The 11,074-nt window shown below is 48.6% G+C and overlaps 4 protein-coding genes across 4 annotated transcripts; 2 read left to right on the top strand and 2 right to left on the bottom strand.

Moving 5' to 3' along the window:
• The first annotated feature begins 371 nt into the window (after positions 1 to 371).
• Positions 372 to 2,919, top strand: timm23a (translocase of inner mitochondrial membrane 23 homolog a (yeast)). The gene is made up of 7 exons (XM_077626162.1): positions 372 to 795; positions 896 to 954; positions 1,044 to 1,137; positions 1,400 to 1,484; positions 1,600 to 1,658; positions 1,736 to 1,846; positions 1,916 to 2,919. Exons 1-7 carry the CDS (start codon positions 690 to 692, stop codon positions 2,029 to 2,031), a joined length of 630 nt encoding a protein of 209 aa, XP_077482288.1. The 5' UTR covers positions 372 to 689; the 3' UTR covers positions 2,032 to 2,919.
• LOC144092968 (chymotrypsin-like elastase family member 2A) lies at positions 2,233 to 4,198 on the bottom strand. The gene is made up of 6 exons (XM_077626160.1): positions 4,016 to 4,198; positions 3,838 to 3,947; positions 3,372 to 3,466; positions 3,012 to 3,292; positions 2,494 to 2,657; positions 2,233 to 2,431 (listed from the first exon to the last, which is right to left on the bottom strand). The coding sequence occupies exons 1-6, from the start codon at positions 4,110 to 4,112 to the stop codon at positions 2,252 to 2,254; spliced, it is 927 nt and encodes a 308-aa protein (XP_077482286.1). The 5' UTR covers positions 4,113 to 4,198; the 3' UTR covers positions 2,233 to 2,251.
• Positions 4,199 to 5,235: 1,037 nt separating this feature from the next.
• On the bottom strand, positions 5,236 to 7,684 carry LOC144093147 (uncharacterized). Its single transcript, XM_077626463.1, has 2 exons — positions 7,547 to 7,684; positions 5,236 to 7,100 (listed from the first exon to the last, which is right to left on the bottom strand). The coding sequence occupies exons 1-2, from the start codon at positions 7,682 to 7,684 to the stop codon at positions 5,550 to 5,552; spliced, it is 1,689 nt and encodes a 562-aa protein (XP_077482589.1). The 3' UTR covers positions 5,236 to 5,549.
• A 446-nt stretch (positions 7,685 to 8,130) lies between these two features.
• syt15 (synaptotagmin XV) lies at positions 8,131 to 11,006 on the top strand. The gene is made up of 7 exons (XM_077626156.1): positions 8,131 to 8,453; positions 8,971 to 9,098; positions 9,176 to 9,456; positions 9,642 to 9,809; positions 10,178 to 10,286; positions 10,365 to 10,550; positions 10,632 to 11,006. The coding sequence occupies exons 1-7, from the start codon at positions 8,248 to 8,250 to the stop codon at positions 10,769 to 10,771; spliced, it is 1,218 nt and encodes a 405-aa protein (XP_077482282.1). The 5' UTR covers positions 8,131 to 8,247; the 3' UTR covers positions 10,772 to 11,006.
• The last annotated feature ends 68 nt before the right edge of the window (positions 11,007 to 11,074 follow it).

The following is an 11,074-nucleotide window of genomic DNA, read 5'->3' as shown; positions in this document are numbered from 1 at the left end:
CGACAGGAAAATCTCAATGAACTCTGGCCTCCTCTATATTGGGAAACCCAAATGTTTTTTTCCAAAACTTTAAACAATATTTTATCATGTAGAAGGAACTGTTATTTATTTTGGTTATCTTTGAACAAGAAAATATCTCTCACAACCTGAAAAAAAAGTTTTGCTAAGTTGATTTGGCTGCGAGTAGCTGCCGTAGTTCGTCCAGAACTGGCGTAAAACAAATGTAAGCTTTTTGGTTGTAAATTATGCTAACTTACTTTAAACTGCATTGAGACCTGTTTAAGGTTTAATTTACTCTATTAACATTTTTGAATTTCTAAAAAATTACCAATATACATCCTTCATAAAATTAGTCTCCTTTCGTCTTCGGCGACTTGTCGTGATGACGTAACTAGTAGCATCGCTTTACGGCTTGAACACGCTGTTTTTTGAGCTGTGTGGAGGTCATGGGCTTGAGAGAACATCGAGGTTGCAACATTGTGGCTTTTTTCTTGTAAAAATATTCCGTAATTTGACCTGTAAGCACACTAGCCACTTACATTCTTTGGTCTTATTTTATTGGGGTTGACTTAAACAACTCAGCGCAGAACATTTTCGCTCGTTGCATCACAACTACTAGCGCACAATAGCCGAAACAGCAAGGAGCTTTTCTGTCTTCTTCTTCTTCCCACCATTGTCGACCCCCAGACATGGACAACAATCCACAAGGCTCCGGGGGGCTCAAGGCGAGCCTCGGGAGTCTTTTCGGAGGTGGAGCGCCGGAATATTCTAACACGGAGCTTGCCGGTGTTCCATGTGAGTGTCACAGCTAGCTTAGCAGCTAACCGGCTAGCATGCTGAAGTGAGTTTCTGCTTGCACATTCTTCATATTTGTGTCGTTTTTTTGTCATTTTAGTGACTGGAATGAGCCCCTTGTCGCCCTACCTAAATGTTGACCCTCGTTACTTGGTTCAGGTTAGAATTAAATAAATAATGAACTGGTACTCCGGAGTAAATGCCTTTTTAATGATATTAATATCAATATATATTGTTGTTTTTTTCAGGACACGGACGAGTTCATTTTACCTACAGGTGCTAATAAAACAAGAGGACGGTTCGAGTTGGCTTTCTTCACCATTGGAGGCTCATGCATCACAGGTGAATGGATGATTGACACTTTTTAAATGAATATTTGTACGTCTTCCCCTTTTTGTACATAATTAGATTAGATAACTTTATTCATCCCTTATTTGGAAAATTTCACTGTCACAGTAGCAAGGGGGTAAATAGTCCTGAATGTATGGACTGCAGGAGAAGAAATGTTGACCATGGATGACCTTTAGCTTGAGGAGCAATTTGCGCTGAATACCATCTGTTTTTTTCAATATTCAACCATGCATTTACTTGTTTTATGTTCCAGGGGCTTCATTTGGCGCCCTAAATGGACTCCGGATGGGTCTGAAGGAGACCAGAGACATGGCGTGGTCCAAACCCCGAAATGTGCAGTGAGTATTTGATGCCAGTGTGTGGAGCAAATATGGCTGCCAGAGTAACTTTATTATCAGAAGTCTTTTAATGCGTGGCATTAGTTGAGCTGATGCGTCTATTATTTTTTCCTAGGATCATCAACATGGTAACGAGGCAAGGTGCTTCGTGGGCCAACACTTTAGGTTCCGTGGGTAAGTCTCAAAACACACTTGCGTCGCAAACATCCGCACGCGACATTGACGTACGTGTATGGTGCGGTCGGCCGCAGCCTTGTTGTACAGCGCGTTCGGCGTGGTGATTGAAAAGGCCCGCGGCGCCGAGGACGACATCAACACGATAGCCGCCGGCACGCTAACGGGGATGCTCTTCAAGGCGGCCGGTAGGCATCTTTCCCGTCGTTAAATTTCCCCCGTTTATACTTTTCTTGACCGAATTTGTACTTGGGCAGGCGGCGTGAAGGGCGTGGCCCGCGGGGGTCTGGCCGGGCTGGCCTTATCCGGCGCCTACGCCGTCTACAATAACTGGGACCACCTGACCGGGACGTCGCCATCCAGGCTTTATTGAATTATCTCCGGGAGGCGACGTTCGGACTCTGAAATCAAGTGGGAGCAAATCTTTTTAAAGAACTTTGCCGTATTGTCCTATTTATTTGACGGTCATCATCGTGAGAAGCTGTACTGTGAAAAAAAGAAAAAAAGTACTCATCCCTCATCCAACGATGTAATAAATGACAGGGAAATACATTTAAAAAAAAAACAAAAGCGTTTATTGTCAGGGGGTGGGGTCAGTGCAGGAAAAAGTCTCGGATGCGCGTGGCCTCGATCCAAGGGACGTAGGCGCCGGTTCGGGTGAAGACGCTGGGTTTGTTCTCGACCGTGCAGCCGATAGGTCCGAAGCTCACCACGCCGTGAACTTCCCAGCGCTCGCGGCCCAGCTGGCAAAGGAGGGGTCCGCCCGAGTCGCCCTAAAAAGAGCCAGGTGCCCGTTTATGGCGTCTGTTAGAGACGCCGGCGTGGGGGAACTCACCTGACAGGCGGCGGGCGGATCTTCGGTGTCCCTGAAGCCGGCGCAGATCATGGACTCTCGCACGCGGTCGCCCCAGAACTTCTTCTGCCGACAGGTTTTGAAGTCGATGATGGGCAGGCGAGCTTGGTTGAGGGCCTCCGCCAGGGAGACGTTTTCCTTCCCACCTAGAGAATTAGGTTAAAACAGCTTGAAAATATCCCGCTAAATAAAGACGGCGGTTAATCTCACAATCTGAATTGCATTTACAAGCTAAATTCTCATTATTTCCCCCAAAATTATTGTGCATTCCCAACTATTTATTTCAATCGTATCTCTGTTTTTTATTCTGTATTGCTTTCAAAATATGCAGATGTATTTTGTTTTGGTTCCAATCACATTTTAACCTTTGTGTTGCAGTATTCTTATAAAACAGTTGTCTGATTCCCATTTTTTTGTCATTTTTGAGGCCTTGCCTTGTTCTTTTCTACCCCCCCAAGTTAAGTCAAGCTAAGGGTAAATGGTAGTCAAGACTGACTCACCCCGGATGTCACCCCAACCCGTCACCCAGCAGTAGTGTCCAGGCTTGAGGCCGCTCTGCTTCCGCGGCAGGCAGGCGTAGCGGATGAAGTTGGACGGCAGGATGTCGGCGTCGGCCTTGACCAGGGCGATGTCGTAGTCCAGCTCGCTGTGCGTGGGGTAGCGGAAGTTCTCGTGCCTGTAAATGCGCTTGACGGGGAAGACCCGCTCGGCCGTTTCCGAGCGCCTCAGTCGGTGCTTGCCCAGGACGATCCTCCACGACCCGGCGTCTTCGGCCTTGCCCCTGGAACGAGGTGGACCTTGCCGCTTTCAACTGACAAATCTAACCAAATGTGCCGTTTTTTGGGGGGAGGGGGGGTTACTTTTGGAAGCAGTGAGCAGCTGTGAGGATCCAGTTCCTGTGGATCAGAGTTCCTCCACACACGTGAATGTGATGTTTACTGCCCCTTGGGCGGACCTGACACGACAAAAAAATCATCAAATGGTAACTATGGACCTCATTCAATAAATCACAATTACTACACATTTTAAATGGCTTGACATTTATTTACACTACAGAAGAGAAAATGTCCATTAACTCCAAAAAGTTGAAAAAAAACCCCACCAAGATAGCTCAATTGATCCTGTTGGATTTTATATACATATATATATATATATATATATATGTATAAAACTGCAGTTTCCCTCAATGATTGGAATTACAGTAATACCTCATTTATCACGGTCAATTGTTCCAAGACCTCCAGCAATAGATAAATAACTGCAATGTAAAGTATTAGTATTTAACCCCCAAATACAGAGACTGTCCTCTAGTGGCCAGTGACATACCTGCAGAGAAACTTGCCAGGGCCATGAGTGCGGCCGAGCCTCGTTCCCTGACACGATCCTCTCCACCATGTTGGGCTTGAAATAAGCCGCACCGCAGTCATTTGGCCAGTCTACAAAAAAAACGCACAAGTGTGTGGTCACCGCTAAGTACGCGAAGCTAACACATGCGTCTTCTCACCCAGGTGTAACACCTTATGATGCCTGGCGGGAGCGTCCGCGGCCTCGCTGGCCTGGGACAGCATCAGCAAATAGAAGACAGCAAGCACGGCGGCCATCGTCCTCGGAATCGGCGGCGGGGGTCCAAGCGTGGTATTTATGCCGGCCGGTGAGTACGCGCACAAACGCACAATGAGTGGTGTCACAACGAGGCGCTGGATTGTTCTCCTGCAGCGACGACTTTCCAAAAAGCCCTTTTACACGCTAGGGTTGGGGTATAAACATCACGTGGGCCCTAAAATCATACCTGCGGGGGTAAACAAGGGTCGGTCTTGAAAAGGAGATGCGAGTCCGTGGCTTTGACGGCGACCGGTCGCCCTTCTGCTGTGAATTCCAATGAGGTTGTCACTAGGAGACGTCCAATCCGTGCGAGCGGGGAGGGTTGGCGGCCAATGAACGTTCATTTGTTTAGCTCGTCAATGACTGACAATGAGTTCTGGTGTCAAAATGGCGGCACAGTTTTAGCCATTTTTTGTTGTTGTTTTTAGGACAAAAACTTCAAAAAAAAATCTAATGTAAGCAACAATATTAAAGTTTTTCATTTTCTTTAAATGCCCCAATATTTTCTTAAATTTATCATTTTGAAAAATCTATTAATAGAACAGAAAGTTGATTCTTTTCCCCTTTTATTTGGTCATTTGAACAAATAGATTCACCAAAAATGGAAACATAGTTTTTACTGATCATTTATCAATTATATGTTCAGTTATGCATGAAATGCCCCGCTCGTCATGTTTTGAAAATAAGAGCGCGCTGGACGTCACCAGTGAGTTTAGTTGTTTTGGGAATGTGCTTGGTCATCTGAAACACTGAATGGTCGCCGCTCTTCAACTGGTTCAACAAGTTGAATCTAGCTCAAGAGCGTAATATTATTAAGTGTGCGTGTGTGACAACACAGAACAATGAAAAAAAAAAAAAGATGTAAACTAATGAAATTAAAATAAATCGGGGTGTGAACAAACCATCCGATTTATTCAAATAAAATAAAGGAAAATACATGACTATAGAATAAATGAATTATTAAATAAATACCACACAGATGCGGAATCGAATTACACAAATAATAAATGGGCCATTCTTCTTAAGCATAGTTCTGAATATACAAAATGTACATTTTTTGATGTTCTTTTGAGCAAATGACTGTTTACATTTTAAAATAGTACCTCTATCGGATTAGCCATGGGGAAGAAACTTTTTAAAGTTTATGGTATTCCCTTATGCTTCTATTGGATTCAAATCATTGATCAAGTCGTAAATAAATGCACATCACTAAAACACACAATAATAAATCCAAAGAAATATCGAATTGCATGAATATAATAATACAATATTTTAAAATGGAATGCGCATAGTAAAGTGCAGTAATAAAGAAGCAGCCATGTCCATTTATTTGCTTTAAAACCACCCTTTTTTGCCTTTTTTTTCTTTTTTTAATGCTTGTTTTGCTTTTGTCTTTTTTTACCATCAGATTGAATTCCCCCCAAAGTTTTGGACTTTTAGTCGTCTTGGTTTTTGGAGCCCCCGCACCATCCCGGTTTCAGCGCCTTGATCACGCCCCTCTTTCGGACGCTCCCACGCGAGAGCGACGGCGATTTGAGGATCTCCTCTCCTTCGACCGCCATTTTCACTCGGCAGGTCGCCGCCGCCGCCGTTTCCCGCTCCCCGTCGTCCGGAGAAGTCTGGTCGGGCGCCACCCCCGCGGGAGGTTGCGGCGCTCTGGTCTTCTTCCCGGAAGGCCGTCGGACGATCGGCGAGTCGTCGCGGGACTCCAAGTGCTTCCGAATGGCCCGGCTCAGCACTTGTGGCTCCACGGAGGCGCCGTGGACGTCCCAGGTCATGCCGTCCTCGTCCCACTGCACCTGCTTCATGCTGCTCCGCCTCCTCCCCCCCGGCTCGCGCTTCTCTTCCCCCACCTGCGCCTTCAGGCAGGACCTCCTCCGCTCCTGAAGGTCTTTGGGCTTCTCCTCTTCTTCCTCGTCGCTGGCCGGGAACATGCTGGAGGAGGGCGACACCAGGTTGGAGTTGGACCCCTCCGAGGCTTTCAGGTCCAGCTTGGACCCGGGCGGCGAACCCAGAAGGGATTGGGAGGTGTTCCTGCGAAAGTGCAACCAGGAGACGGCGGGGGACGACGTCTGCACGGCCGCGTCCGCCATTTCTCGTTGGGCTTTGAGGAAAGGCGGGATTTCCAGGTTTCCTTTGGAGCATCTGCAGCCCTCGCCCAGAAGAGAGTCACTCAGGGAGGACACCAGATTTAACCTTCTTGGTCGCGGTTGCCAGGGCAACTGGAGGCGGCACACCGTCGACTCGCCCGCCGGGGGGACGGGCATGGGAGATGTCTGCCCGTCGGCGAGGAACGCGCCTTCCTCCGAGCACACGGAGGACGCTACCGGAGAAGGATACTGGAAGTAAAGCAAACGGCCGCCCATGAAGGAATTGTCCTCGCTATTCTTCACCCGGAAAAAGGCTTCAGGTGGCAGGTCCGACGCCAAGTCGTCCTCTCGCCGGGCGAGCGACGCGGGAGACGGCGGAGAGCAGCCGGTGGACGAGGAGCGGAGATCCGCCGACGTCGGCGTCAACAGTGGGGAGACGAACGGCGAGGATACCGCGGCGTCGGGAGAGGCGGGCACGGCGTAGCGGGCCCGCTCCGGCAGCGGGCCGCCGGGCCGCGAAGTCTCGCCGCCCCACACCACCGTGTCGGGCGTGCTGCTGCGGCTTTGCGCGCCGGCGCTACTGCGGCTCCAGCGCCGCGTGTTGGCCAGCCAGCGGTCGCTGAGGGCGGATGGCCGGCGGGGGTCCGGAGACCGCGGGCCACCCTGGTCGGCGCTGGAGCTGCGGCGGAGGTCTACGCCACTCCACGCGAGGTCGCGGTCGAAGACGTCCACGGAGCTCTTGGAGATGGAGAAGATGGGCGTGAGGGCCTCGCCGTCGTCCGCCGAGCATTCCGCGCCGGTCAAGCTGGAGTAGGACACGGACGGGCCCACGGAGCAACGCGCCGACTGGCGGATCTCGGAGGCGGGGCGTACGGGCCTCGGCGCCATGCTAGCCACCTGAAAAGAAAGACGCCTCATTGGGTAAGTTCATACGCACACTCACGAAACCAATTATGATGGGACTGACAGTCTGTTGAGCTAGAAAATAAAATAACATAAATCCATAAATGGAAAGTGGGAAGAATCCAGGTCACGAATGAAGACGGTGCTATGGAAAATGGATGTCCAAAGATAACCGAAATAAGATGCTCCAATCCGGATTATGCGATCGTTTCAATGAGATTGAAGATGAGGGATCACCCTTATACATGTAGCTAAACGCTAATGTTCGGGTAGCGTCGCTACGTTAGGCCGTAGAAAACTCTCCAATCGGATTTGAACGTAAATGGCCGTTCGAGATTTGAAGAGGCCCCCTTTGGTCCTCTTCTTCCCGCTCCCATTTTTAGTATTTGGAAGCCATTGCAGACCTCAGATGCCCTCCCTCCGGCCCCCCACCCACTCACCGAGTCCATCGGGGCGGCTTTCCCACCGGACGAGCCGTCGTAGGGACGAATCCAGCGAGCGGAGTGCGTGCGCGGGCGAACGGGTTCCGCGGGTGTGCCGTTTCTCGGCTCCCCGAGGATTAGCCGGCCACCTGTCATCCCATTAGCTGATGGCCAATCTCTGGGCGGCGTGTATGTGTGCGTGGCCCGAGAGTTAAAGTCAGGTCAGCTGGCACCGTTTGCATGCACACTTAATCTTGTACTCTTTGTTCAAAGGATGGACAACTTTATTGACGCTTTTTGGCGGACGGTCAATCCAGAAGTGGTCCAAATTTGGCATACCATTTTTACTGCATTATTTTCATTTTTAATATTGCTTTGTTTACTTTAGAGTTTTACAAAAAATATTTGGTGTTTGTTTTGTTATTATCTTTTTCAATGGGGTTTTCATGAAATATTTTATATTCTTTTCAATATATATTTTGTGTTTAAGTTCCAAATGCAGCATGAAATCGATCCAGCAAAGACTGACCAACAGAGGGCGTGAAAATGTGAGAAGTAACCAGCTGCCTTCCACGTGCACGCACCCACATAACCACCACCAACAGACCCAAACGGGCAACCAAGCTGAAAACCCGACAACGATTGCCAACTCGAGGTAACCAAATTTGTCACGTGACATCCTGCGCTGCTTGACTTTTGCTTTCTGGGCTTCAGCTCCGATGATTCCAGTGGAAAACCAACCAATACTTCTGGCGCTGCCCTTTTTTCTTCTCCTTCCACCGGTTCTCTTGATATTGTGCCTGTGGTGGAGCAAGATGAGATGGAGACGTGATCGCAGAGAGTACCTGGAACGCTTGGTGGCCGTGCCTCACTTCCCAACATGCACCACTCCAGTCATCGCGGTTTCGCACGACTCCTACGCCAAGTTAGTACATTGAAGTCATTGTGATGATTTGCTTCTAAATACGTGAAATCTGTTAAAGTGCTGAACCTCTTGAGTTGTCGGCAGAAACCCTTTTGGTTAGATTTTTGCCACTTTTGCTGAAGGTGACTTTAAAACGCCCCTACCACTATATATTAATTCATTTTAGCAATGACCAATAGTACCATAATGCCCTTAATATGCACATTTCCTGGATCCCACAACATGGCGCTGCTATTTACACGACCAAATTATGGCCAGATAAAAATGGCTTCTTTAAGAGCCACACAAATGGAACCCCATTTTATGGAACCTCGTTATTGGAACATTTGGTATGCTCCATTTTCCAAAGCGATACCCTTCTACGGCCCCCCTTAAACAAATCAATAACAACAGGGCGTCAGAAGTGGGATAAAGACACATGATCGTACCTGCACAAAGGCAAAAAGGTTTTTATAATGACGAGTTCCTTCTTTAGCGTTTTATTGACGATATTCGGCGTTATGTTTATTGTAAAAAGGCCTGACGAGATCCCCTTCACGTTGCCCCCCCGTTTCACGTCCTCTCCGAAAATCGCGGAGCACAAGAGAGACGTGATGGAGACCCACGGGGACATTCTGGCCCACCGTGGATCACTCTTTGTTCAGAGTAGGTTTCCGCTGGTTTGTACAGTTTTTTTTTTTTGACCACACGCCACCTAAGTTTTCCGGGTACTGGCGTTTCAGGTTTGTACCCAGTGGGGACCGTCCTGGCGGGCCTGTATTCCAGCGAGGTGGCGGCGCCCCCGGCTGGCATGGCCACGCGGCTCTGCTTCTCGGTGGAGTACCGCCTCGGCGGCGAGCAGCTCGCAGTCTCCTTGCTCCGACTTGGCAACCTTCCGCCGCGTTTCCACGGTAACATCACCCTGGTGCAGCTCCAGCTGCTGCCCGACGACCGACGGCCCCGGCAGGCTAAGGCGAGGGCCACCGGGCCGGACCCGGAGTTCAACGACTGCTTTTTGTTTCAGGTGACTTGTCGCTGATACTGATTTATGGGCATTTTATACAGCTTATGTGTTGTGGTAGTCAGCAAAATAAGAAAATGCATATAACTCTTTGGCATTTACAAATTGGTTTCACAGACTTTATGAGTAAAAGAAATTCAAGGTGCATAGAGGGCCTACCCAAACGTTTTCCAAACTTGTGTTCACAGGTGTCACGAGCACGAGTGTCACAGTGCACGCTCAGTATGTGCGTGCTGAGCGTGTCACATGACTCCAAACGCCACGCGGTGGGCCAGGTTCTATTTCCCCTGCACGGCGAGTTGGGTCAGGCCGGCAGAGTTCTTTGGAAGGACTTGGACACCGAACAACGACGTCACGTACGTCTACATACACATGACCCAAATGTTTGAATCATTTTAAAAAAAAATCTAAAATGATGTTCATGTTACTGGAATTAATTCAACATACGTTTTAACATTTTGTTTTTTTAGGGGGGGGGTGGTGTCGCTGATGCTGTCAGTGTTAGAAATTGAATAGGTTTTTTTTTCCGCAACTCATTGGCTGCCATTCCAATTGGACTAAATAGCATACCTGTCAACCTCTACGTACGTCGTACGGTGTTTGTAAGGTTTTTGGGGGGTTTGTAAGGGGAATCATAATCATTTATAAGGGCAGTTATCGGCAGAGGTTGACAGGTATGCTATTTAGTCAATGCATTTACTTGATTGTACGGTGTCTTTGTCAGTGTTCCGAGTTGGGCGACATCTTGGTATCGCTGTGCTATAACCCGACTCATCAACGCCTGTCGGTGGAAGTCCCGAAGGGTCGAGGACTGCAGCCGCTCGCCGACCAAGGTTCGAATCCTACAAGCAGTTTGTAGTGGTGGTCCTGTGGACTTGGATTTCACCCACGTACGCATCTTCTGATCACAGGCGTGTGCGTGCGGGCCAGCTTGCAAATCCACACTCAGGTGGTGAAGGTGAAGAGCAGCGCCACGGTCGAGGCGGACGAGCATCCCGCCTTGGAGTTCCGGACCAGTTTTAAACTGCGGGCGGAGCAAGTGGACGAGGCTTGCCTGCGTTTGGAAGTGCGGCGGCAGAACCACAAAGTTCCCTCAGGTGGATTTATGATACCTTCTTCCAGGGTAGGTTACGCTTTCACGGTACACCATATTGTTAATGTCAGCGTGGTACACCCAGATCCTTCAGTCCCTCTGGGTTTTGTGGTGATGGGGCCGTTTATGTATGCGAGGGGCCCGCAGCTGCAGCACTGGATGGACATGGTCAACACACCGCAGCAGCCGGTCACAATGTGGCACGGACTCTGCGCTGCCACCTAAAGTCTACGTTCTAGCGTGCATGAGTTCCCAATAAAACCTAAATTGACTATGGGATTCTATTTTTCCAAATACAAAATTAGTATACATATAGAATATTTTAGTTTGTTTATTTAAAAAAAAACTCATTAGCTGACAACAATCGGAGTGGTTGTGATTGCTTATTTTTTACTGCCTTTTAGCAATCTGCTAGTCATTAACATTTTTCTTTTACAATTTATAATAAAAAAAGTTACCGTTTATGTCCAGGGGTAGGCGCAGTTTCTCTTTTGTGCGCCGTAATTAACCCGGAAGTACAGGAGTTCT

The sequence above is a fragment of the Stigmatopora argus genome, chromosome 18 (assembly GCF_051989625.1).
Source record: "Stigmatopora argus isolate UIUO_Sarg chromosome 18, RoL_Sarg_1.0, whole genome shotgun sequence".
Classification (NCBI taxonomy): Eukaryota; Metazoa; Chordata; class Actinopteri; order Syngnathiformes; family Syngnathidae; genus Stigmatopora; species Stigmatopora argus.
Note: the sequence above shows the minus strand (reverse complement) of the source record. Positions and strands in the feature narration are given on the sequence as shown.

What these genes read in the sequence shown, in the direction of transcription:
- timm23a (XM_077626162.1), top strand. Translation starts at nt 690, where the DNA reads ATGGACAACAATCCACAAGGCTCCGGGGGGCTCAAGGCGAGCCTCGGG. An exon ending in GGAGCTTGCCGGTGTTCCAT is followed by an intron (nt 796 to 895) that starts GTGAGTGTCACA and finishes TTGTCATTTTAG; the next exon opens with TGACTGGAATGAGCCCCTTG. An exon ending in GATGCTCTTCAAGGCGGCCG is followed by an intron (nt 1,847 to 1,915) that starts GTAGGCATCTTT and finishes GTACTTGGGCAG; the next exon opens with GCGGCGTGAAGGGCGTGGCC.
- LOC144092968 (XM_077626160.1), bottom strand. Translation starts at nt 4,112, where the DNA reads ATGGCCGCCGTGCTTGCTGTCTTCTATTTGCTGATGCTGTCCCAGGCC. An exon ending in TCATAAGGTGTTACACCTGG is followed by an intron (nt 3,948 to 4,015) that starts GTGAGAAGACGC and finishes TTTTTTTTGTAG; the next exon opens with ACTGGCCAAATGACTGCGGT. An exon ending in CCTGGCAAGTTTCTCTGCAG is followed by an intron (nt 3,467 to 3,837) that starts GTATGTCACTGG and finishes TTGTCGTGTCAG; the next exon opens with GTCCGCCCAAGGGGCAGTAA.
- LOC144093147 (XM_077626463.1), bottom strand. Translation starts at nt 7,684, where the DNA reads ATGACAGGTGGCCGGCTAATCCTCGGGGAGCCGAGAAACGGCACACCC. An exon ending in AAGCCGCCCCGATGGACTCG is followed by an intron (nt 7,101 to 7,546) that starts GTGAGTGGGTGG and finishes CTTTCTTTTCAG; the next exon opens with GTGGCTAGCATGGCGCCGAG.
- syt15 (XM_077626156.1), top strand. Translation starts at nt 8,248, where the DNA reads ATGATTCCAGTGGAAAACCAACCAATACTTCTGGCGCTGCCCTTTTTT. An exon ending in TGGATCACTCTTTGTTCAGA is followed by an intron (nt 9,099 to 9,175) that starts GTAGGTTTCCGC and finishes CTGGCGTTTCAG; the next exon opens with GTTTGTACCCAGTGGGGACC. An exon ending in GCAGCCGCTCGCCGACCAAG is followed by an intron (nt 10,287 to 10,364) that starts GTTCGAATCCTA and finishes TTCTGATCACAG; the next exon opens with GCGTGTGCGTGCGGGCCAGC.